The 26325-nt window shown below is 36.1% G+C and overlaps 1 protein-coding gene across 14 annotated transcripts in view; it reads left to right on the top strand.

Annotated features, from left to right (window-relative positions):
* Positions 1-26325, top strand: part of NOL4 (nucleolar protein 4) — a 412809-nt gene that overhangs the window by 331176 nt on the left and 55308 nt on the right. For 13 of the 14 annotated variants that reach the window (XR_003517122.2, XR_003517123.2, XM_027577287.2 and 10 more), the window contains one exon: positions 22351-22531. Coding sequence is in view for 12 of the 14 variants with exons in the window: in XM_027577287.2 (XP_027433088.1) it covers positions 22351-22531 (181 nt within the window). In the remaining 2 variants the exon portion in view is untranslated. Of the gene's footprint in view, positions 1-3230; positions 3304-22350; positions 22532-26325 lie in introns of those variants that run through there. The other variant, XM_027577289.2, reaches the window with a different exon arrangement.

Here is a 26325-nt window from a genome sequence, read left to right as displayed (position 1 = left end):
ATGTCTTTTCCACTTGCAAAATGCAGTCGCCCATCCCAACTTCATCAGATGTCTTAACCCATTCCAGGATCGATCCTAAATCCAAAATCTCCCCTAAATATAATGAACTCAAGTCTCAAATCTTCTAAATCATCTAAATCTGGTATGGGTGAAACTCTGAGTATGGTCCATCCTGGGGCAAAATTCCTCTCCTCCGGCTGACTTGGGAAACCTGGAAAGCAAGTTAGATGTTCTCAAAATACAGTGATGGGACAGGCGTAGGATAGACATTCCCATCCCAAGAGGAAGGGATAGGAAAGGAAAAAGGGATCACAGATCCTGAGTAAGTCCAAACCCAGCAGGGTAAATTCCGTTATATTTCAGGGCCTGAGAATAGCCATCTTTGGTGCAATGCTCCCTGCCCAGCCAGGCAGCAGCCCCAGGCTCCCTGCACTCATAGCCCAGGGACGTCTGGTAGGCTGGCTTCGTCAGCTCCACCCTCCCTCAGGTCTCTGCCTCCTTCCTTTGCCCTACAAATCCTTCTTCTTTCATTCTATCCCATTTCAAACTTGCAATTTCTCTGCCAGCATAACATTTTTAATATATTTGTCAGTCTTCCGTGGATGTTGAGGTGATCCACATTATTTGACGTGAGGGTTCTTCACACACCCTTCCTAGATAACCTTGTTTCTATCCCTAGCCTCGCCTGAGATGGTTGACTGGACTTAGAAGTCACACTTAAAATCTTTAGGATAGGGTGGCCCAGCCATACCCTTTTTTCAAAGCATGCTGTCTATAAAATTTTCCAAATCAAGTGCTAATTCCTTTGTGTTAGCAAATTCAACCTGCAACATGGGTTAACTCCAATTTTTGCATTTTTTGAAGAATGTGTGTATGTCTGTTAGGTGGTATTATACTTAAGAAGAATAAACCAACAGAACTATTGAAGGCATAGAACTTAAACAATACCTATAAATGGAAAATATATTACTACCTCCAGTGCTATTTAAATGGGAAAAATTTATAAATTATCTTTGGGTTTTACTTATTTAAAGATGTAAGGTAGGGCTAATATTTCCACTTATTTGCTAGTTTTTTAAAATTACATGAGTTTTATTATCAGGAGATTGGCCCAGATTCCCCCTCTCTCTCTCCTACATAGTATAAATATAGTAAACTCTTATACAAAATAAAATTTTGTATCAAAATATGAAGAAATGCTAAAAATTTTAAATCAGTGATAGGTATGGAGAGGATAAACATTTGAAATAAAATTCAAAAGAAAGGTGAATATAGCCCTATTGCCTCTTGCTATATGCTTTGCTCTTTCATGAATGTAGCAAATATATATACTCTGTTAGGTTGCTACTGTCAAACCGATAAAAGTACTTTACATACCTCATGCCCCCACATCCAGATAATCTTTCTTTAAAAATATTAAATTTTGTATTTTTCCTAAGCATTTTTTTTAAATGCTGAAGCTCAGTGCTTTGTATTTATTTATTCATTTTCAGTTCAGTCTATGGCCAGAGGAAGGGGTTCTCAGCCTTAAAAGAATCAGGGTAAAAAGTAACTCTTATTGCCCACTGATTTAAGTACATTTTACTTAGTTGTAATAATTGTTAAGTACAAGATGGGAATACTATGTAGATTTACATTGTTTTTCTGCTTTAGAGACAAAGCTGTTAGAGAACCCAGTGATTCATGCATATATACTGTGTACATTTCCCCTAATCAAGGCCATCTATAATTAGACTAGTAATAAGTGCTTCTTAATGATTAGGAGGAAACCAATTATTAATGAGCTGTCTCTTAAAAAGTACTGTCCATTCATTAGCTGTAAAGTGCTGACCAAGCTTTAAATGTATATATTCTGTTCTAAAAAATTAAACTAAAATTAGTGTGTGTGTGTATATATATATATATATATGGCCATCTTTTGTTTCTTGTTTACCTCGTTGCTCTTTTCTGAATATTGAAAGCACCATAGAAAATTTGACAGTGATTTATTAATTATAGAAATGCCCACTCAAGACAGGGTCTGAAAAGTTGTATGTATCTTTGTATGAAGGCAAGCACCCCACAGCCCACATTCACCCCTGCACAGCACTGAGGGGATAAACATCAGGGCTGCCTGGCCTCAAATATCTTCCCTTAATCCCTTCCTGAGCAAGCCCCTCAGGAGGAAGAAAGGATCTGGTCTCTGTCTTTGTGACACGTCAGGGTCCCATGTTCTTCGGACCTCAGGCATGAAGTAAATGCAATGGATGCTGTTGTGTCAGGTAGCTCAACAGCCTCAGTCCGTGAGGCACAGATAGGGAACCTGGCGCTGAGTTCTGGCTGTGGCCACAGGGCCCAATTCATCTTGACAACTCATTAGGTCTAATAGGTATTTCCAGGAATAATTCAGTAGAGCCCTGCATTGTTAACTCATGACTTGCTTCAACAGGTCAGGAAAACACTCCTTCAGTATTCTAAAAAAAATAATAATAAAATTAAAATGAATAATTTCTCAATACAGTAAATATATATACATATATATATATATCTCGAAAGTATATAGGATGGCAAATGGGAGCAGGCCATGGAAGTGTTTATTTGGCCTAAATGTTGCTGGAAAATGTTTGCATTTGAACCCTTTTCAGGGGGGCATGTGCTCTGGAATTTACCACTGTCCACAACTTCTCATTGTCCTATAGTCAGACCCCTTCTCTCATTTACATACTTCGCTGGGTACTTAGAAGCAGTTGAGTGTACCACCTATAGCATATCAAGACTTGATTTACCTCATGTTAGCTGAGTCTTTTATCACCTGGATATATCTGCCAACATTTTTGCTTTAAAAATTAAAGCTTTGCTAATCCTCTGAACAAAAGAATTAGGATGAGAAATAAGATAGCCTGTAGAGGTTTTACCCATTCCAACTTATAAAAATACGCAAATACTAACTCCTTTCCACATTTTGATAGTAGAACAGAAAATACTGTTAAAAGAATAGAATAAGAAAGCTATTTAGATTTGATTCTTTTTCCATATTTTAGCATGGAAGAATATGTGGTTTTGCCCTTGAGATAATACTTGCTGTATTAGAAATAATACATATATCAGTAAGAATACATGAAGGACATATGAACATATATCAGCAAGAATATACAAATATAGATTTATATATTCAATTCAAGCTGAATTATGAACCTTGTTTTAACCAACCACTGAATTAAGATTTACTTCCTTTTTAAAATTCTAACTAGCTGTGTGATTTCTGTGAGCTACTTGGAACCAACAGCCTCGCTTGCTACAAAACATGAAGGAGAAACAACTGGGCAGATTTTTTTTTTCCCCACCCAAAATGAATCTATCAGTATTCATTTTGAACTGAGTTGCCTGCTGTTCCTGGTAAGTTCAAAGGGAAAATAAGCCTCTGGGTCCCCAAATAGGTAAACACATTATTTATAATGTTTGATCATAGCAAAGACATGTTTGGTTAAAAAAAAAGGGGGGGGGGCAGAGTCCTTAAGCTAGAATTAAAAGACATTTATAAAGCAGAAAAACAACTAAATTAATTCATTTAAAATGAAGGATTCCTGGGATAAAGCATCTTGAAAGCCCATAGCTCATGAAGCATTTTAAAGCCATGGAAGGAACGAGGCTTAACAGCCTGCGTTAAGCAAGCGCCAAAAGGCACACGTCTTAGAATGAAGCCCTCGTTTTTAATTAGCCCTTCTACAGAGTTTGAGATGATCATATTGTTCTTTAGGTGGTGGTGGTGTTCAACACCTATACAGCGTTTTATTCCACAGTACTCAGAAAGCTGTACAAGGATTAATATGACCCTATTTAGATGGCTTCCACAGGGCAGATAGAACTGTGCGCCTTTGTTCATCCAAACACACTTGCAGACAAACAGGCTGAGGGCTGGGCCAGCATTTGACTGCAACTGTGGATGAGCCACTGACAGGAAAGGGCATGTTCTTACCAGCTCTTCACTCCTTTACACAAGGACCCCATCCTCTCTTATCTTTGCCAGGAAAGGCCCACAAAGGAGGGAGAAGGGGGAGGAAAGAAAGTTGTAGTTCATTTGCATTATTTAGGCTTCTGGAAATTAAAAGTATTAATCACCTTGCTGATTTTGCACTGAAATGAAAAAACTGCTTATCAGCAAATCCAGCCTCCTGCACAGTGCCTGGGTTAAAACAAACAACAAATCCCATCAAAGGGAAATTTTGAAGTAAAGATAATGCTGAATTCATGATGAAATAGCCTTGTGCGGTTCCATTATTTTTCACTTTGCTTAATTTTATTTTAAAGGCTATTTTAGAATTAAAATGCCCCTTCCTTAATAACTGAATGTCGTTTGTTCTCGAAGCTATAGTTGAGGGCAGTTACAAATTTTAAAAGATGGAAAAAAAACCAAGTTTGAATTTTTGCCTATAAATATCTGAAGATATACCTAAAAATATATTTAGTATGAGGCATACCAAAAAAAATCATATTTAGTGTTCATCAGAGTAAGTATTGTTTATTAAGTAAACAGATGAAAATAAAATTAAAAAAAAATTTTTTTTAATTTTTATTTATTTGAGAGAGAGAGAGAGCACAAGGAGGGGGAGCAGCAGAGGGAGAGGGAGAAGCAGGTTCCCCACTGAGCCCCACGCGGGGCTCAGTCCCAGGACCCTGGGATCATGACCTGAGCCGAAGGCAGATGCTTAGCCAACTGAGCCACTCAGGTACCCCGAAAATAGAATATTTTTTATTTGAAAAATTTCTCAATTCTGCTGTCACTTTGTTTCACATTTAAATAGATAAGCATGGAATATTAAAATGATAGCGCTAGCCGTATTTCTTTTTTGCCTTTTGTGTCTTAATTCCCTAACAACATTAACTTATCCTGTGGAACACTGAGTGGGTACGATCTGCTTTGGATCGGCTTTTCTACCAGCTGTGAAAGAGCTCCAAGCAGTATTTGACAGCTTAAGCCTGATAAAGATCATTCCCTGTGAACGAACAAATGATTATTACTCTTTGTCTCCTCTGGTGAAACATCCCCAGTTCCCTTAAGTTCATTCTAAAGCTTTGAGATCTTCCAGCAGCCTGGTTTTTCTTGCCTGGACAGGTTCAGTCTATCCTGGCTCACAGTGTGGCCATCAGGAAGGTCTAACTTGCTCAGCATAGTGCATTGGGTAAGCCCACAAACTCTGGAGTCAAGAGTGCCTGGTTTCAGTTTCGATACTTAACAGCTATGTGTACTTGGATAAGTCACTTAGAAAACTTTGTGCCTCTGTCTTTCCAATATGTAAAATGAAAGTTTAATAATATATAATTCATTGGGATGTCATGTGGATTAAGATAATATGACAGTCAAATAGCACAGTTCCTGGAATATAGTCAGTGCTCTATAAGTATTAGCTGGTAATATATTTAACTCTCCTTCTCTCTCTCTCTCTCTCTCTCTCTCTCTTTAGTGTAATAAGGAATAATTAAATGCAGGCAGCTCAGCATTCTAGGATTTATAGACTTTTATCAATGCAACTTAAGATGGCATTAGATAATTTTTGTCTAATTCATCCATACATTATATCCCCTGTCATATGCATTCTAATATTAATTGTTCTCTTTTGTTATACTTCAGTCAATTATAATCAATAATTCTTAAGTATTACCTGTTTCCCCTGCTCCTGTGTAAGTTCATGGGAAGCAGGCATTCATTCTGTATCACTTATTACAACTGCAGTGTCCTGCACATTGCCCTCAGCAAATATTTTCACTTATAACTACATTGTTTCAGAGATGCTAATGGTACAACATTTCCTCCTCACTTTGTGTGTATAGATAATATTTTGGACATAAGTTCAAGCTCTACTTTCAGCCCTGTTGAGTTCACTGTATAAAATATCAGCCTGTAATGAAGTTATTCAAATCCTGTTGCTGTTAACTTTGCATATTGTTTTCTCTGTCCTCCTTCCCATCTTGCATCCTGTTTCTTCTTATCACCCAAGTTGTGCAGTATTCTATCAATACACTGACATGTCTCAGTTTAAACTTCGATTGGCACAGGCTAAGAGCACAACTCTGTGGCATGCCTTCTCAAAACCTCTTTTCTAGCTGCTCTGATCCATTCACCTGTCTTTGGATGTGGTCATTCTGTTAGATGTGAACCATCCTCATGGTGCTCTCTTTCAGCACACACTGCTTTATTTTGTCATGTGTTTTGTTCTGTGTCTAGAAAATCACCATGATCTGCACTTTTAAGTTTTTTTTTTTTCACGAAGAAAATGGGGTAAGTTTAGCATGAGTTGTTGCTTGCCATTTTTAACCAGTTTTAAACTATTTGTCAACTTTAATGACTTATATTGCTCTTACAACAGAGACAGTGTGATCTTTCTACTCACATATTTTAAATTTTCCTTTTCTATCAAACAAAACTTTCAGATAGTTTGCCATCTCATGTATTCAAACCATTTCAAATGACAATCTGAGATTAAAAGATATACTTAATGTAGCTATCCAAATCCTAAACATATTGCATTACATCCTGAAGTTTTCCTACCTGTAGTCTTATATATATTAGTTTGAAAGTACACATGTCTTTTGACATGGCAAAGTAAATCCTTGCCTTTATCTCTGCTTCCTTCCAAAACCACACTAAAATAATTGTAAGTGGAATATAAAGAAGTTAGTCCTACAAGGAGATACAGAATGGGGAGGATTCAGAAAAGGAAAATGGAAATCTGACATGCAAATGATAGCAGGGAGATACCAATAAGAAGCCATTCAATCCGTGTAGACCATGAAAGTCTCAGAGTTAAGGGCACCCGGTATTACAGAAAGTGGAGAAGCATGAATATGAAAATAGAGGAATTGGCTCAGTAGACCTGAGAAGTTATTAGACCCTTGGTCCCCTCCCCAATTCTGTATTACCATGGAATCTCTTCCTCTGATCCCCCAAGGAGGAGATGAGAGGTTTATCCTGCAGAGAAATAAAGGCAAAAGGCTCTGAGCCCCAGCAAGCCAGGTATAATAGCAAGAACAATATACTGAAAATGGGCAGAATAAATTCTTCAAACTGAAGGCTCTGTATCTCTGCTAAAGGCCTTTTCACATTTTAGCTCCAAGAATGGAGATAGCCTAAAAATTTCTTCCACTCAGAAAATGAGAAATCTTCTCTCAAAAACTGAGGATCCAGAGAAGAAGAGAACTATGAATCCTGGCACTCAAATTTCAGAAGCAAAGAAAAGAACAGAAGAAAATTTTGAAGCAAAAACATAACCCATATTCTCAGATTTTTAAAAAGGTTTTTCCTTGAAATAAGAAATGAATACATGAAAAAGAACAATAAACAAAATCAAACTCTTGAACTTGAAAAAATATATATGATAGTCAAAATTGTTTGAAGGATTGGAAGATCATTTTTTAATTTTTTTATTAACATATAATGTATTATTTGTTTCAGGGGTATAGTTCTGTGATTCATCAGTCTTACACAATTCACAGCGCTCACCATAGTACATACCCTCCCTAATGTCCATCCCCCAGCCACCCCATCCCTCCCACCCCCCTCCACTCCAGCAACCCTCAGTTTGTTTCCTGAGATTAAGAGTCTCTTTTGGTTTGTCTCCCTCTCTGGTTTCATCTTGTTTCATTTTTCCCTCCCTTCCCCTATGATCCTCTGTCTTATTTCTCAAATTCCTCATATCAGTGAGTTCATTTGATACTTGTCTTTCTCTGATTGACTTATTTTGCTTGGCATAATACCCTCTAGTTCCATCCATGTTGTTGTAAATGGCAAGATTTCATTTTTGATGGCTGCTTAATATTCCATTGTGTGTATGTATGTGTATGTGTGTGTATATATGTATGTATGTATATATATATATATATATATACATATATATATATATATATATATATACCACATCTTCTTTATCCATTCATCTGTTGATGGACATCTTGGCTCTTTCCATAGTTTGGCTATTGTGGACATTGCTGTTATAAACATTGGGGTGCATGTGCCCCTTCAGATCACAGACATTTGTATCTATGGAGTAAATACCCAGTAGTGCAATTGCTGGGTCGTAGAGTAGCTCTATTTTCATCTTTTTCAGGAACCTCCATACTGTTTTCCAGAGTGGCTGCACCAGCTTGCATTCCCACCAACAGTGTAAGAGGGTTCCTCTTTCTCCGTGTCCTTGCCAACATCTGTCACAGGGTTGGAAGGTCATTTGGGAAATTATGCAGAAATTTTAAAAAATTAGACACAGAATGGAAAATTAAAGAGAAAGTTTTTTAAAAAGGAAGATCAGTCTAGGAGGGACAACCTCTGGCTAATTAGAGTCAATAGAAAGAAAAAATATGAAGAAATTATTTAAAAAAAAAACCTTTCAGAACTAAATAACATGCATCACCAGAACAAAAGCCCATAAAGTTATCAGGACAGTAAATACAAACAAAGATGTGAGTCAGTCCATCTTGTGTGTTCTGAAAATTTCATGGTGATGTGAAAGAGAAAATCTTAGGGAGAAAAAAAGTCACATATAAAAAGTTAGAAAGCCAAAGGACATCACCCAGTAAAAAACTGTCCTCAACACTAAAATATATGGGAGTAAAACCTGGAAAATTCTAAAGACAATTCTATATCCAGCAAAATTATCAATCAAATGTAAGGGTAAAAGTAATTTAAAATAATTTTCTGGTATATATCTTCTAATAATCTTTCTCAGAAAGTTATTGGAAAATATTCTCCACTGAAACAAGAACATAAACCAAGGAAGAAGTCACTGAATCTAAGAAGAGGAGACCCAAAATAGAAGGGGCAGAGGAGGTTGGAAGAATATCTGGAGTGATGTTATGGAGGAAGCCTTGGAGAAGAATCTTTCCAGATTAGAATAAGAAGATAGAATTCCAGGAGAGAAGTGTCCAGGAGAAATACAGAACTGATGGGACAATGGATGGATTTATGATATGGAAAATGTTCCAAGGGGTTTTATATTTGTGTTCGAGAATTTGGAGAAAATTACTGTTAGTGGCTTAGAACACTAGCCAATTAGAAATAGTGGCTTGGAATACAAACACCAGCAAAGAAAAAAAAAATGTTTAATAACAAGGAAATACAAATTTAGGTAAGACAATGTACTCATTGCTCACTGTTTGGCTCAATAACGAATACCACTATGTCACTCTGGGACCCAGCAGGGCACATAAAGCATATTTGAAAGAATATTTTTTCTAAAGATATTTGTTTGTTTATTTATTTATTTGACAGAGAGGGAGAGAGCACAAGCAGGGGGAGTAGTGGAGGGAGAGGGAGAAGCAGACTCCCCGCTGAGCAGAGAGCCCCAAACAGGGCTTGATCCCAGGACCCCGAGATCATGACCTGAGCAGAAGGCAGATGGCTTAATGGACTGAGCCACACAGGATCCTCTGAAAGAATATTGAAGACTGTTTAACAATAGGACTATTTACGTAGGTGTGGGATGGCCTAAGGAAACGCAGAAGAGGAGGTGAAGCAAGACTAGCAAGTGAGAGAAGCCTGGAGGAACAATGGAAGGGAACTCTTAGCAGAACCAGATAAGAACTGAAGCCCTGGCAGAGGGGCTGGTTGGTAGGATCCAGGTTCAGCAGAGGATGAAGACAGCTGCAGCAGAGCATGACAAGCCTCTCCTGAGGCTGCTGGGGGATGAAAACCCCAGGCACTCCCATCTCTCCACCTCTGAATCCTGGCTAGCTTTCCCCTAGACCAAATCCTAGCAGCCAGAAAGCAAGGAAGCTAACTTAACTTCATAGTGATTCTACTCCCAGGGAACACTCTTAGCACATCTGAAGGGGGAAGTGAGAATATTCAGTTCAGTAGCAAAAATGGGTGTTTAAATGTTTTGTTGTAAGGCAAATTCTAGTCTAAGCTATGTGAATATTTGATATTATGTAACGAAATCTTGGGGATCATAGAGATCTTTGGGTATGAAGAATGTTTCATAATCAAGTGTAGGATGGATTTCTGTGCAATTTTCACACACACACACACACACACACACACACACACACACACACACACACACACTTCCCCTGTATGTTCATATGACTGCCTCTTTTTTATCATTTTTAGCTTGTTGGCTTATATACTTTTCTCAGAAATGCTTTCCCTCTTGGACACCCATCTCCAATTATTTTTTACATCACCCTATTTTCTTTCATTATTAGTGGTTATCACTCTCTGAACTTATTATATCCTATAGTTTTCATTTCTTCCTCTTCCCTAGTTTCTCTCCCCTCCCATACCTCTGTAGGTCCCCTTGAGGGCAGGGATCCAGTCTATTTTATCTGATAATATATCCCCAGCACCTAGCTGGATGTGTAGTCCAGTAAATAGGATATTCAATAGAACATTTTTTAAACAGTCATGTAAGTTTTCATCCTGGGTTGTCCATATGAGGTAATCAAAAGGGGGCCTGTTCAATATGGCCGAGGTCTCTAGCTCAGGAGACTGGATGGAGGTATCATTAATAGAAGTCAAGAGTTCAGGAGGAAGAGCAAATTATGGCTACAGAAGTGAGAGTGTGAGAAGAAAGTGTATAGTTTTGTCATACTGATTGGGAAGCACCTGTGGGTTATGCAGGTATTTATGTCCAGTAGGTGGTTGAAATGTGGACTCAGGAAAAGGTCTTAATTACAGATTGAGATTTAGAGGTTTTTGGTATAGAAGAGATAGATGAGTCATAAACACAACTGAGATCTTGCAGGAAAATTCTGCATGGAAAATAGCAGACTCAAAGAGAAGCTTAGTTATACTATTTTTACCAAAATTTATTATGGAGTAGGATAACATAATCCAGTATCTTAAGGAAGATAATACCACTACTCCAAATACATGCAGTGTTCAAGAACATTAATGGGGTTACTTGTGTATATTTTTGAGAAGTTAGAGAACCCCTAGAAGTTAGTGACTTCTTGAACAACAAATTAGTTTTTCATCATAGATGGAAATAAAATTGTAAACTTTACATCTGATGTATGAAGAAATACCCTAATAGTGCTATTTCTTTTCTTACTATATACCCTATACCCACAGCCAACATAGTAGATCAGAACACTTCACATAACTAAGTTATAAGTAACAGAAACAGTACTCTTCAGGAGAGGAACATTAACAAAAAGCATAGGAATTTGTTTATAGATATATATAAACACACACCCATATGTAGTCAGGCTTAAACAATGTGTGTTAAATTCATCACTAGATTATTTTCAGTTCATGTTGTCTCATGCATGTTCCCTTTAAAAGTTAATTTCACATTAATATAAAAGCATTATGATTCAGTGACTCTGGCATCACCATTTTGATGGCTTTTCTAATTAGTTTGACTATTTCATAATTAATATACCTGAAATACCAAAATGGATGGGTAATTTTTACACCCAGATTAAATTAAATTATAATAACCTGTAAGCTTTTATTCCAATATGTAGGAATTAAGATCTCAATTATGTGGCTCCTTCAAGATACACAATTCAGATGGAATTATGTTTACTATATGATTGAACATAATGTTCATCAAAAGTAGCCATGAAGGAATCTATTATGTAGAGTGACATTAAGAAGGGATTGTTCTTTCTGCTCATTCGTCCATGCTGACACACCTGTTTCTAATTTTGAAATCATCTATGATTATTTCCCAACATCAGTGTTGAAATAACATCATTAGTCAAGTTTCTCTATTTGCTCAAAATGAAAAGATGAAAATTGTGTGCTGTGGCCAGTTTTTTGTTTTTCTTTTTTTAAATCTAATTGTATTTTCAAGTTTCTGTTTTCCAGTTGAGTCTAATTTTTTTAAGCCAGTGATGAAAACTCCCAGGATCATACTGAGAAGATTTTGGGTGACTGCCATCTGGGATAAACAAATAGTATCTGAGGGGTCCCTTTTAAAGTACTCAGCCTGAGATTTGTTAATCTAAGCTTATGTAGCCATTTGTGACAAGGAATTTAACCACAGTTTTAACATAAATTGTAGCTTAGTCTTGTACTTTAGGAAAACTGGTGCTTTCCTAATATGAAATGAAAAAAATGAAAAGAAAGTTTGTTACTCTTAATGTATCTTTTAAAGTAGCGTGCGTTTTGTATTTAATTTGAAATAAAATGTTAGTCACAACAGCATTAATACCTCTTAGTTTATTTTAGCATTAGCCAATAATATATAGATGTTATATGTGGACAAAATAAAATAAATATCAGACTAGAATTGATAACTGCCAGTAACTAATTAAATCCCTTTATGAAGCTCCTTTATGTATCACAGACTTGATTACATTGTAGATAAAATAATACACCTCTTCAGGCTGTCCAACATTATACTCTAGATGGCCATTGCACAGAGTTAGCCTTAATCTTCTGACATCATGTTAATGGGATTCCTATATAGTAGCTAATGGTTAACTGCTCTGAAAAATTCTTTACTGCCTCCATTGTGCTTCTCAAAGTTTAACACTAAAAGTATTCTGAATTTTGGTTGCAACTATAATATCTATTTGTTCTGAATTTTTATTACAGTTGTAATATTTTTATAGCTAAAGATTCTGACATAGCTATCATGTTTAGGTTCTTGCCTTGAGGGAAATTTCTAATTGTTAGAATATCATTGTCTTGACATTCTTTTTGGACCTCCCATCTTCTGTAGAGTATTTGTTCAAGGTTTTTTGGTCTATAGCAATCTGAGAATTCAGCAACTCATTTACACACAGTTGAGGTCTTTGTTCTCTTCTACAATATCTTTTAGTCTCTATTTGCTTTTATTGCATTTTTTTTCATAAAGATAATTGTATACAGGAAAAGAAGTAGAAGAATTTCAGATAAATAGGACTTGTTTCTTTTGTTTAAGGGTGACTGGCAGATATATTAGAGACTTAGGGAGGAAAAAATATTTTGTTAACCTGGAATTTAGGTTAGTTAGGATGTGAAAAAGGAAAATACTATCTTTCTCAGTTCTTAGTTTGATGAAAGCCATATCTAAACTTGCTTTATCTATATAACACTTTTTGATTTCTCACAAAAAGCAAAAAAAGAAAAAACCTAAAACCTTTTAAGAAACTTTAAAAAAAATCTTTTAAGAAAAAATTTAATTTGTTATTCAACCTTAGATACATGTGTTAAAATTTTGGAAACAGGATTAAAAATTAAATGACAAACCATCATCAGATATAACATATACAAACAAAACCTAACACCAGCAGAAATAAAGAAATAATAAAGATTAGAGCAGAAATAAATGATATAGAAACTAAAACAACAATAGAACAGATCAAAGAAACCAGGAGCCGATTCTTTGAAAAAAATTAATTATGAGAAACTTTCTATATATTGTTGCTCTTTTGGGACATTTAAATGGCTCAGAATATTACACTGTTAAGATTTTTTTTTCCAGTCTAAGTTATGACAGAGTATAGAGTGTTATAAGAGGAAGTAATAGAAAATGTGACTGCCAAGATTATTCTCCAACTCTGAAGAACTTTGGATGCCGGGAGCTTCTAGGTTTTGTTCTCCAAGGAAAAAATCTCAAAGTCCTTAAAGAGAAAAGCAACATGATAAATAATTTTAAAAGACAGGTATTATGCTAATCAAAATAAGTCAATCAGAGAAAGGTATCATATGATCTCACTGATACGTGGAATTTAAGAAACAAGGCAGAGGATCATAGGGGAAGGGAAGGAAAAATGAAACAAGATGAAACCAGAGAGGGGGACAAAACCATAAGAGACTCAATCTCAGGAAGCAAACTGAGGGTTGCTGGAGTAGAGGGTGTTGGGGGGATGGGGTGGCTGGGGAGGGTATGTGTTGTGGTGAGCGCTGGGAGTTGTGGAAGACTGATGAATCACAGACCTGTACCCCTGAAACAAATAATACATTATATGTTAATTAGTTGAATTTAAATTAAATCAAAAAAAAAAAAAAAGGTTTGAGAAGTGGACAAGATTTGAAGGGAAAAACACTGGCCAGAGCGTTATCACATTAGCCCAGGAGAGAAATTATGGGGCTCTGAATTGTGTATTCTCAATGGGGGCTTCTCACATGTATCGCGATGAGGATCATTTCCAAGATAGAGCTGAGAGGACTTAAGGTGTTGTTTGACTAAGAGAAGCCCAGTGTAAGAGAAGAAAAAAATCTTGGTGTGATGCATTAACTAGCACAAGATATATTGGTGATAGAACAGGTGTTGTTTTGTTTTTTAATGAAAGATTTTTGTAAGAGGTATCTGGAGAAAAGAACACATAAATTTAATTTCAAAATATTAAATTTGACATACCTGAATTTTCTGTTACTCAGGGTTGAGCCTCAGAGGGAAGGTTGATATTAGAAGTAGGAATTTGAGTGTGACAGTTACATAGGTAATATCTGACACCAGGCCTGCCATGGAATCACCAGGTAGAGCATTGCAACTGTCTTACCAAAACAGAATATTATGTGAAAAGGGGACTAAGAAAAAAATAATCTAAGAGTGTCCTTTTTTTTTTAATCAGTAGAGCCCAAATTGCAAATAAAGGTATGTTTTGAGTTGCTGTAAATGTAGATTTGGGTTTATTAATTAATTAATTTATTTATTTATTTATTTTAAAAGATTTTATTTACTTGAGAGAGAGAGTGAGAGATCGCATGAATGGGGGAAGGGGCAGAGGGAGAGGCAGAAGCAGAGTCCCCACTGAGCAGGGAGCCCGATGTGGGGCTCGATCCCAGGACCCCGGGATCATGACCTGAATGGAAGGCAGATGCTTAACCAACTGAGCCATCCATGTGCCCCTAGATTTAAAAAATATTAAAAAAAAAACTCAGGAGAAACAAGAATATCATATGATTAGGAAAAAATACTTTTTATCCCCAAAATACACTAAGATTTAATGTTAAAGATACTGATTTGGTATTGCTTTGTTAAAATTGATTTTTCTGAGGCCAAAAATACTATGATATCATATAAAATCACTAACGAAAAAATTTATATCTGCAATCCAATTTTAGAACCTCAAGGGAACATTGCCTTTAAAATTTCATTTTGGTCATATTAACAAAGGAACTCAAAATTGAGTGTGAGAAACCTGTATAAAGTGACATTTTTTTTTAATTCAATTTTTTGGTCAATAATTAAATGGCAGTGTGTTACACTTAAAGTTGAAAATTTCAAATGCTATTTTACTTTTATTTTTTGATAGTAAAACTTTAAGGCCATCAGGAAGAATTTTAGAGATGACTTTGCAATGTACTTGGTTACTTCTTGCCAGCCATGTATCTATACTTACTGGGTCAGGGACTGTATTTACTTTGTAGTTTTATTTAAGTCAATAGTTCTCAAATCTTCATTGTTTATAAAATCATGCCAGTGTGTAAAATAATGCTACAAGGGAGTTTGTTAATGTAATAACCTGTTCTTCTGAGAGTTAACAGCTTTCTTGCTGTGGCTTTGGTTTCTCAAGTCAGAAACACAATCTAGCATCTCTGTTATTTCACTTCTTATCACTAGGTGACTTGGGTTTGGTCAAGAGATTTTTGCCTTATTATCTTAGTGGGTTTGGGAGCACCTTTGCATAGAATGGTCTTCTGTGTTGGCTGTCTTAATTTTTGTATGGCCAGCAAGGGGAGGAGACTATAGAATGCTCCTAACTGAGCGAAAGAAATGACTCCCTGCATGTTACTATATATGTGTGTATGTGTGTGTGTTGATGGCATCATTAATCACTTCTCGTCATCTCAATAAGTACATTTACTTTAAGTGCAGACTGTTTCGTTTTTGTTTTGTTTTGTTCTCAGCAGTAAAGCGGTTTAAATGGAAGTTCCGGTTCTCTCAGATCTTCTATGAATTTCCTTGGAAACTCTTAGCAATGTACTTAGTTCTGAAACACTTGTTACCAAATGGAAGAAGAGAAGCTTTTAGGAAGTAGAGCTTTTTCCAGTAGTTTACATGTGAAATAAATTGTACTCCCTCACCCCATCTGTACTAAAAAAGCAAAGGAGACATTTAAAGCAGTTACTTAAGTAAAAATGCTTCTGTCATACAGACTGCAAAGAACACGTAAAGATAGGAGACATCCTGTAACAGTTGTCTAGAAAGTTCAGCAAACTGACACTTGAATTATCTGTGTATTTACATTTTTGCAGTGAGAAGCTTGAGGTCTGTGCAAGTCTCTTCACCTTAAAAAGGTGGATCACTAGTTCCCTGACCACGTCAATGATAAACTAAAAATAGAATTCACTACTGATGCAACAATGCCTTGCAAACTCCAATAGCTCTAACAATGTAAGGTAAAAGACAAAAAGAAGAAAGATATCTGGATTATTGAACCTAGCAGTAAATTTTATTGGCGTTTTCTAATTATAGATAGAGAAAACTTAATGAAAATAGAAAGTGTACTTAATAGATGGTAGAAGCTATGGTCCAAGAAAAAGTATAATTCTTGGAAGATATAATAAAGGCAATGTAACATTTTTCCATGCAAAAATTTTTTAAATCTATTGTCAAAAATTTGAGTGGAATCAATCAAATTTCATTTTTATAGAGAAAGTATCTGCCTGAGGTATTCGAGTTGAGGATTCCTTAGGCATCTGCACTTAGGAATTCAATGTGTATGGCCCAAGTACCAGATCAGGTTCTGCAAATTCAAGTTCATCCCTGTCCAGTTTCTGAGGATAAGGTACAAGGGAGTACAAACCAGTCTTCTCAAAGAGTGCGACAATGTCTACGCTTTCAAATCATTCTCAATCTTGTCCTCCATCCCTAAGTAATCACACATCCTATTACAAGCCTATATTTTTTGTAATATGAAATGCATACTTGTATACATCAAGGGTATATTTATTGATAAGGCCAGTAATTATAGAAGTAACTGTATTTCTTTAATTTGTTGTATGTTTTTAATCAAAGAAATCTGAATCAAAACAATACTGCATTATCTAGTGCACTGCGGGTGGTCATTAAATCACTGATACGATCTTATTTTTATGGACTTTTTTATTATTATGTTAATCACCATACATTACATCATTAGTTTTTTTTGTAGTGTTCCATGATTCATTGTTTGCGTATAACACCCAGTGCTCCACGCAGTACGTGCCCTCTTTAATACCCATCACCAGGCTAACCCATCCCCCCACCCCCTCCCCTCTAGAACTCTCAGTTTAGATTAGAGTCCATAGTCTCTCATGGTTCACCTCCCCCTCCATTCCCCCCCCTTTATTCTTTCCTTCCTGCAATCTTCTTTTTTTTTTTTTTTAACATCTAATGTACTATTTGTTTCAGAGGTACAGGTCTGTGATTCAACAGTCTGACACAATTTTTTAAAGAAAATTTGAACTATGTCTCATAAAAGCCAGGATAGGAATTTGTCTGATTTTTGATGAATAAAATTTATTTCATTGCCTGGACATGCAGTCTTGTAACCTATTAATATTATCCTCTTTTGAAAATAATCTTCATAGCAACCCAGGGGGTTAGGCTGTCAGCCTTGAGAAGTTTGGGAACTAATGATTATTAAAAGTTGCTTACAGAGATAAAATGTGACTCTAGGGAATATTTATTTTTATGTCATTAAAATCTATGCTTCTTCGAAACCAGTAATAGTGATCATTCAAAAGAAAAACTTATATTAAAGTTTTGCCCAAAAGATACGGCAGACCAGATTTTATTGGGACTTTCATATGTTTTCTTTCTCAACATATAGTGGACTGCCAAGAACATTAATAATGCAAATCTGTGTTTGAACACAAATGACTCCCTACAAGGCCTGTTTTGATTATTAATGGAATTAATTATCTGCCTGCTCCATGCAGATACTGTGTTTTGGAATAACAGTTGATAATGAAAGACTAAGGCACGTTTTAAAAATAGAATGTTTGATAATACAAATTATTTCTATCATACAAAGAATCAATGAGCAAATATTATGGAGGCAATGCCTTCTGCCTTCTCCCTTTTTACTGGTCATCAAGAAACTCCTCTCCTGTGAGTGTATCTTATTGCCATTTTCCAAACACAGAAAAATAGACTGGGATGTTCAGAAAAGCCACCAGTTTTGCCAAACTAGAAACTCAAATTTTATCATGTTGCCCAAGTTATTTTCAGTCAAGAAACTGGGAAGTTATGCTAGCTGTGGGCATTGTTTGAGGCCAGCCCCTTCCCAAGGACCTCAAAATTGCTTTGAAGTATCAAATATTCCGCCTTCTTTCAGAGTTTCAATGGCTACATGTCTTTACAGAAAGAATACTTTACAGCCCAGTGGTTTTATTATGAAAATGTGCTTTAGATGTGATTTTCATAAAATCCGCTAGTCTGTGTCAGGACAGCATATCTGTGTGCCCTTGTTCCATAATCTCAGGAAGACCCTAAAACATTTCCCCCAGAAGCCTTATAGTTCCGTGAGTGTACTTTGATATCTATTTCTTTAGAGAAAATAGAAGCCATTTGCGTAAAAAAAAAAATCCATGGTAAACATCATGGATTCACCTATCAATTTTCTGATAAGCTTTACTCATTTAATAAGTTTAAATTGAATGACTGTGTAAGACATGTCTATGTTCTACTATATATATATATATATGGATAGATATATGTATTGATATAGAGGAATATGTATATAGATATACATAGATCTATAATATATATCCATTCATATATATGTGTATGTAGTAAATATATATGTATATATATTATATGTATATGTGTTTATGTATATGTATGTGTGTGTGTGTAAATACACACACATATATCATATATATGTCATATATATATGATAATCTCTGTCTCCAGGCAGGGAGGAGATTGGCACTCCTAGGTGAGACATCATTTCACTGCACTTTTATAAAAGACTTTTGGACACTGCATGAGGTGCTGTCATCATTGATTTGACCATTTTCCACTCACCCTGTCATTGTAAAATGCCATTTAAAAGGCTGCTGGTTACAGTTTCTGAGATTGTCATAGTTGCTATGTTCCTGTACTACTACTATTGCTTTATTAACAATTCTTGTTCACATTAGCACTATAATTCGTATAATTATTTACCTCAGACCTACTTATTATGGCACATACTTCTAGTAACAAAAGATTCTTGGAAATATCCTCTTTGATATCTTAGATTATTTAAACTTTCTTACTACCCAGGGTGCCTGGGTGGCTCAGTCAGTTAAGCATCTGCCTTCAGCTCAGGTCATGATCCTGGAGTCCAGGTTCCCTGCTCAGTGAGGAGTCTGCTTCTCCTTCTCCCTCTGTTCCTCCCCCTGCTGGTGCTCACTCTCTCTCAAATGAATAGATAAATACAATCTTTAAAAAAATAAACTCTCTTACTGTCTGTAATATCATGTTGCATCATAGTACCAGGAAAAAACCTACATATATTGGTATGTTTCTAGGAAAAGTCCCAATTTGGTGAAAGCCCAATAGCTCCATTCTAAAACCCACTGTCTCTGGGTACTTTCAACTAGCAAAGAGTAACTTTCAGAATTAAAAAAAAAGGTCTGGAACTTTCTGACTTTCCAGTATAAATGGTAGAGCAGTGATACCAAAAAAATTTGATTCTCCCTCAATCTCTTCTAACGGGGTTGTTTCTCCAGGAAAGTGTTATTCTAAAGTAATTCACTCTCTCAGAGATCACCAGGGTTTAAATGACAAGAGGGAATTGCAATCAGATATTCCAGTTCATACGCCAATTTAGGTCAGTTCACAATTTTTTGTTTTTAAAGGCAATGCTGGGCAAATTTTTATTTTCAGTTCAGTTGACAGGATTTTTTATTTTTATTTTGAAATCTTTTTTTTAAAGATATTATTTCTTAGAAAGAGAGAGAGCACAAGCTGGGGGAGCGGCAGAGGGGGAGGGAGAAGCTCCCCACTGAGCAGGGAGCCTGATGAAGGATGCAGAACTCGATCCCAGGATCCCGGGATCATGACCTGAGCCGAGGGCAGACACTTAACCTACTGAACCACCCAGGCACCCCTGAAATCTTTCTACCTAGAAATGAAACGATGAAATGCTCACAGATTATGTATCTAAGTGTAATGGTCAGAATAGATCAGAGATGAAAATATCAAAAGAAAAGAACAAAATCATAATTGCATAATTCTGATAGCTGTGGTGATGCTTTCAGTACGTGAAAGATTAGAATATTTCTGGGGGCACCTGGGTGGCTCAGTCCATTAAGCGTCTGCCTCCGGCTCAGGTCATGGTCCCAGGGTCCTGGGATCGAGCCCCGCATCGGGCTCCCTGCTCCATGGGAAGCCTGCTTCTCCCTCTTCCACTCCCCCTGCTTGTGTTCCCTCTCTCACTGTGTTTCTCTCTCTGTCAAATAAAAAAATAAACTCTTTAAAAAAATTAGAATATTTCTGAACATAACAATAATGCTGGGTCCATAAGAGCAAACTTTTTCCATGTGTCTTTTTCTAGTACTTGATGCCTTTTAAAAATGTATTTGAAAGTTACTTTATTTCTCTAAGCATGTACTCTAAATTTAAAAGTTGCAAAATACTTCTTATTATGACAAAAACACTCCTAGGTATTCACTAGGAATCCATTTATAATTCTTTCTTATATAAAAAAAAGAAAATATGAAGAATGTAACAGGCAAGTGAAGTCATATATGCTGTATGTATCTTAGACTCACAGCTGAAGAGCAATTCAACCTGTTTTGCTATTGAAAATACATAGAACTTATTACAAATTTTAATTTCATTGTCCTTTACAACTTGACATGGTTAGAAGTTTTAATGCACAGTTCGCAGACACTAGTGTAGCTTAAAAAAGGAAAAACAAGCTGAAAGGCCCGGCTTTATTCGGGTTTTGTTGGGCTGTTATAATGCATGAAATGGGCCTAGTGTGGAGTCAGCAGGCAATCAGTTTTGCTACAATCATGAAATAAAGAGAGAGGTAGGGAGGGAGGGAAAGAGAGGCGGGGGTGGAGGGCAGGTAGGCGCAGGCTCCAGGAAAAAAAAAAAAAAAGATTTTAAGAAAGTCAACTTTGCAAAGGTTTTTCTACAAATGGTGATTTCTCTTCATGTATTTTTTAAGCCTAGCTAGTTGGGTTTTTTTTTTCTAATTTTTAACATAAAAATTCCCCCTCCCAGTGATTTCCAAACATACAGTACAATATTGTCAACCATATGCATGTTGTTGTGCGCAGACTCACCAGAAACCCTCCCCCCATCCTGCATGATTGAAACTACACCCAGGGAACAACTCCCTGGCTCCCACCTCCCCCTTCCCCAGCCCCTTGCCACCACCCTTTGACTTCTCTTCTGTGTTTGACTGCTTCAGATACCTCGTATGAGTACAACCATGCAAAATTTGTCTTTTTGTGATGGACTTATCTCACTTAGCATTATGTCTTCAAGGTTCATCCACACTGTAGAAGGACAGGATTTCCTTCTTTTGTTAAGGCTGAATGATACTCCACTGTGGTTCTATACCGTATTTTCTTTTTTCTTTCTTTCTTTTTTTTTTAATTTTTTAAACTTTATTTCATTATGTTAGTCACCATATATTACATCATTTGTTTTTGATGTAGTGTTCCATGATTCATTGTTTGCATATAACACCCAGTGCTCCATTCAATACGTACCCTCTTTAATACCCATCACTGGGCTAACCCACCCCCCTCCACCCCTCTCTCCTCTAAAACCCTCAGTTTGTTTCTCAGAATCCATAGTCTCTCATGATTCATCTCCCCTTCTGATTCCCCCCCTTTCATTTTTCCCTTCCTACTATCTTTTTTTTTTAACATATAATGTATTATTTATTTCAGAGGTACAGGTCTGTGATTCATCAGTCTTACACAATTCACAGTGCTCACCATAGCACATACCCTGCCCAATGTCCATCACCCAGCCACCCCATCCCTCCCACCCCCCACCACTCCAGCAACCCTCAGTTTGTTTCCTGAGATTAAGAATTCCTCATATTAGTGAGGTCATATGATACATGTCTTTCTCTGATTGACTTATTTCGCTCAGCATAACACCCTCCAGTTCCATCCATGTCGTTGCAAATGGCAGGATTTCGGGGTTTTTTGATGGCTGCATAATATTTCATTGTGTATTTTCTTTCTCTGTTCATCTGTCTGTGGACATCTAGGTTGCTCTCACCTCAGGCTCGGGTGAATAGCTGTCTTCATGTAATTTTAAATTCAGCTGGAAAGCGCAAATTGTGCCATCTCCAGTCTCACATTGTTACTTTGCTTTCCTTTTTTTTTTAGTTTTTAGTTTTTAGCCAAGTTGTTGAAAATGTGCCTATGTGCTGACTGAATGATGGTGGACCACAGATTTTTTTTTTTTCCCATATAGATAACGATAAGATAGTCCTGGTCAAGGCGGAATAGCGCTGTGACTTGACAGTCCCGGCATGCTGTTGTCATTGCAGGACGAATCGGCCCCGGCTGACAAACAGTGTAAGCCAGAGGCGGCCCAGGCCCCTTACTCCGCCTCAGCTGTTTCCGGCTCCCAGGAGGTGCTGTACATCAACGGAAACGGGACCTACAGTTACCATAGTTACCGAGGGCTCGGCGGGGGTCTGCTCAGTCTCAATGACGCTTCCAGTAGTGGTGAGTCGTTACTATTTACTGTGCTTTTTCTGTCCATTTGGGGATAGCAGATTCTCTAAATCTGAGAGGAGAAAATGAATTTACTGTGATACACAAGAGTCACTACCAATCCGCTAAAAACAAGACCGTTTAATAGGTCACATTCGTCTCCCTACAAGGATGTCTCCCTGTTCTGTTGCTGTTTCCGAAAGTAGTGGCACTATGATGCAGCTGGATAATTGATGTTTTTCACTCAAAAAAAATCTCAACTAGAGAAATAGCAATTTTTTTTTTCTAACCAAATAGTTATACATTCTTCCCCCCCCCAAAGCTGTAATGCACGATTTGTCAAGAATAATGACCCATTTTTTCAACATTCAAAGAGGTTTTTAATTTGGAAAATTTGAGGCACCAGAACTTTACTGACTTGATAAAACACAACTAGTCATTATACCTAAGAATATATGAACGGAAACAACACATAGAAACAACCCGTGGCTGTCCATGCTCCGCCAGCGATGAATGGTGTGCTGGAGCCAGTTCATACTGGCTCATGCTTGGTAAACTTTTAGGAATTTCTTGAGCTTATATACCAAAATGAGTTTCAAATGTGTAATATAAAAGGAATAAAATACATGGGTGAATTTCTTATAACTGAGTTGTAGGAAAATTTTCCTAAAGTATACTTAAAATCCAGGGAAAAAATAAGTTCCATTTCACACACACACGCACCTGAACACACACTTTTGTATGACAAGAAAACATTGTACACAAAGTAAAAAATAAATGATAAAGTGGGAAATTATTAGCTACCTATACTATAAAAGGTTAATAAGCCAATACATGAAGTTCTTCGAAAAAGAAATACCCAAAACTATATATTAAAAAAGTAAGGTTAAAAAATGAATAATACACAGTTTCCAAAGAAAGAAACGCAAATATCCCTCAAATATGGGTAAAGTTACTTAACCCCACTCACTCCTAATAAGAGAAATGCAGATAAGCAAAAAGCAAAATATTTACACAATACTCTTTTGACAAGGCTGTGGGGGAAATGAGGATTCTCATGCATCGCTTGTAGAAATGCAAAAAGTCGGGGTGGAATTTGGCAGTGTCTAGAAAAATTAAATGTGTAGTTACCATTCAGTCCAGCAATCTCTTTAGGAATCTCGTTAGGAATTTATCTTAAAGACATATGAGTAAAACATACAAAAAGACATATGCACAAGGCTATTTATTGTAGTATTATTTATAAATGCAAGAAAAAAGGATTACAATAAAAATGTCCACAATTAAAATGTCTATCAATTGAAGGTTAGTTGATTCATTTCGAGTGCTTCCAAACAAGAGAGTAACATGCAGCTATAAAAAGTGATAAAAAATCTCTTTATGCATTCCAAATCCTGAAAAGTACCTATAGTATGCTAACATTCATTAAAGAAGGATTTATATAATTAAAAAAAACTTTTTTGCATAGAGGCAGGAATGGGGGAGAACAGTATGGGAAAGGAATGTAAATTGGAATTGTGAGTATACTTGGTTTTTATATTTTGTTTTATAAATTTAACTTTGAACAATTTAAATACATAATTATAAACCAAACTGACTTTAAGAATTCCTGATATTGAAAGAAAAATGATGCAAATGAACTTTATCTGTTTAATGAGTGGTTGGCATAGCCCCCACACAGAGGAACTTTTCCAAGTGATCTCAAAAACCATTATTTGACTCCAGAGCATGTAAGTGTATCATAAAACCTTAAACTATTTTCAGTAATGATATTATTATTTTGGGACTGTTTGTGCATTGTGGTTTAAAGGAAATTTATAATTCTGTGATGTCAGTGAAAGTTGGAGTTTTTAGCAGGAGCAAAGTAGTTATAGATGTAAAAGCAATACGTTCAAACAAAAACTCCATACTCTTGTATTTGAATTGGTAGCTATCAGTGAGACATTTTCTACTTTAAAATGCCTGAAAATAAAGACCAATTTTAATTTGAATATTTGAATTAGGCTTGGTGGGATTTTAATATATTTGGGAGGATTGGTGGGATTTTAATATATTCAATTAATAATTGAATTATTAGTGTCAAAGGAGTATATACTCTAGAAAATCACTTACCTCTATAATACCGGAAATATGCTCTGAGTGTGTTCAGGGGTGACTCTGTTTGGAAAACTGGGGCTGGCTCTTTGGTCTGCTTTAAAATTAAAGGTGCTCTAAGGACAGGATCACTGAGCTTTAGTCTGAATCAGTTGCCTCCAAATCAAAAGAGGGGTGCCTCAAGTAGAAGGGAAAAAAAAGAAAGCCTCTTATTTAGGAAAGAAACTAAGTTTCAAATGTATATTCAGTTTTTTCCAAAGCTAATGAGCCTTCTCAGTTGTTTTCAAGTCTTACTTGTATTTAGACAGCAAATTAGCTGGAATGAGAAAGTTCAATACCAGAAAAGGACAACATAAACAAAAGCTAAACATTCCTTTAGCCAGTGAAGCTGGAAACTAACAATTCTTTTTAAATATTTGACACGGGAAATAAGAACTGATAGGTAGTTCAGAACTCAACCACCAAATCAAAACTTTTGGGGGAAAAGTGTATTGACTGTAAATTTTATTGACAGAAACTTTGTTTTTTAGACTTAAACAGTCATTCATTTATTAAAGGAATTTATTTAACATCAAGTAATAGCAATACCAATCACTTACTGAGTCCTTGTGGTGCTTCATGTAATTTCCATTTATTCCTTCCACAGTCCTCTGAGATCTGTTTTGCAATTTTGTGGGAAAATTTTATAAAATTGAATTTGCCCCAACTTTAAAAAAATAATGCTTGGGCGCCATTTCCTTTTTTTCTAACATGATTGAAACCCATTTTGTGAGGCTCAGAGACAGTGAGTGACTTTCGCATGGTTCCTCCTTAATAAAGGGAGGAGCCAGGATCTGAGCACAGGCTTTCTGACATCAGAGGCCACACTGTAAACCACTGAGCTAACAATCTGTGCAAAGGAAGCAAGTGCTGAAGTATGTGATAGCCTCTGGTAAGAACTAATCAACTTTTTTTCTCCAGAGACACTCCTATTCTGGACATTTTATTTAATGGGAGAATCGTACAATATGTGGTCTTTCGTGTTAGGCATCTTTCATTTAGCATGCTGTTTTAAAGGTTCATCTATATTATAGTATGAATCAATACTTCATTCGTTTTTATTACCAAATTATGTTCCATTCTGTAGCTATGCCATATTTTGTTTAGCCATTCAATTGATGGGCACTTGGATTTTTCTCACTTTGGGGTTACTATGAATAATGCTATAAACATTTATGTACAAGTTTGTGTATATATGTTATGATTCTTTTGGGTATATACCTAGGAGTAGAATTGCTGGTTCATACATGTGGTAACTCTATGATTAATTAACATTTTGAGGAAATAATAGACTGACTATGAGATGTCTTTTCGTTTGTTATCAATCTTTAAAAATTTTTAACTATGTCTTGTAATATTTACAGTACAAGCTTTGCACTTCTTTTACAGCTATTTCCTTTTGTGATGCTGTTGTAGGTGGAATGTTTACTTTAAAATTTTATTCTATATTTTTCTATGTTTGGAGGAGTTTGTAAAGTAGTGGTATTAATTCTTTAACTGTTTGGTAGAATTCAGGAGTGATGATATCTGTGTCTGGGTTTTTCTGAGGGGTTTTTGATCACTAACCCAATCTCTTGTTATAGGTCCACTTTATATTGTCTATTTCTTCTTAAGTCAGTTTAGGTAGTTTGTGTATTTCCAGAAATGTGTCCATTTCAGCTGAATTATCTAAT

Source organism: Zalophus californianus, chromosome 14 (genome assembly GCF_009762305.2).
Source record: "Zalophus californianus isolate mZalCal1 chromosome 14, mZalCal1.pri.v2, whole genome shotgun sequence".
NCBI classification, from domain to species: domain Eukaryota; kingdom Metazoa; phylum Chordata; class Mammalia; order Carnivora; family Otariidae; genus Zalophus; species Zalophus californianus.
The sequence above is the reverse complement of the archived record's forward strand: the minus strand, read 5'-3'. Positions and strand labels throughout refer to the sequence as shown.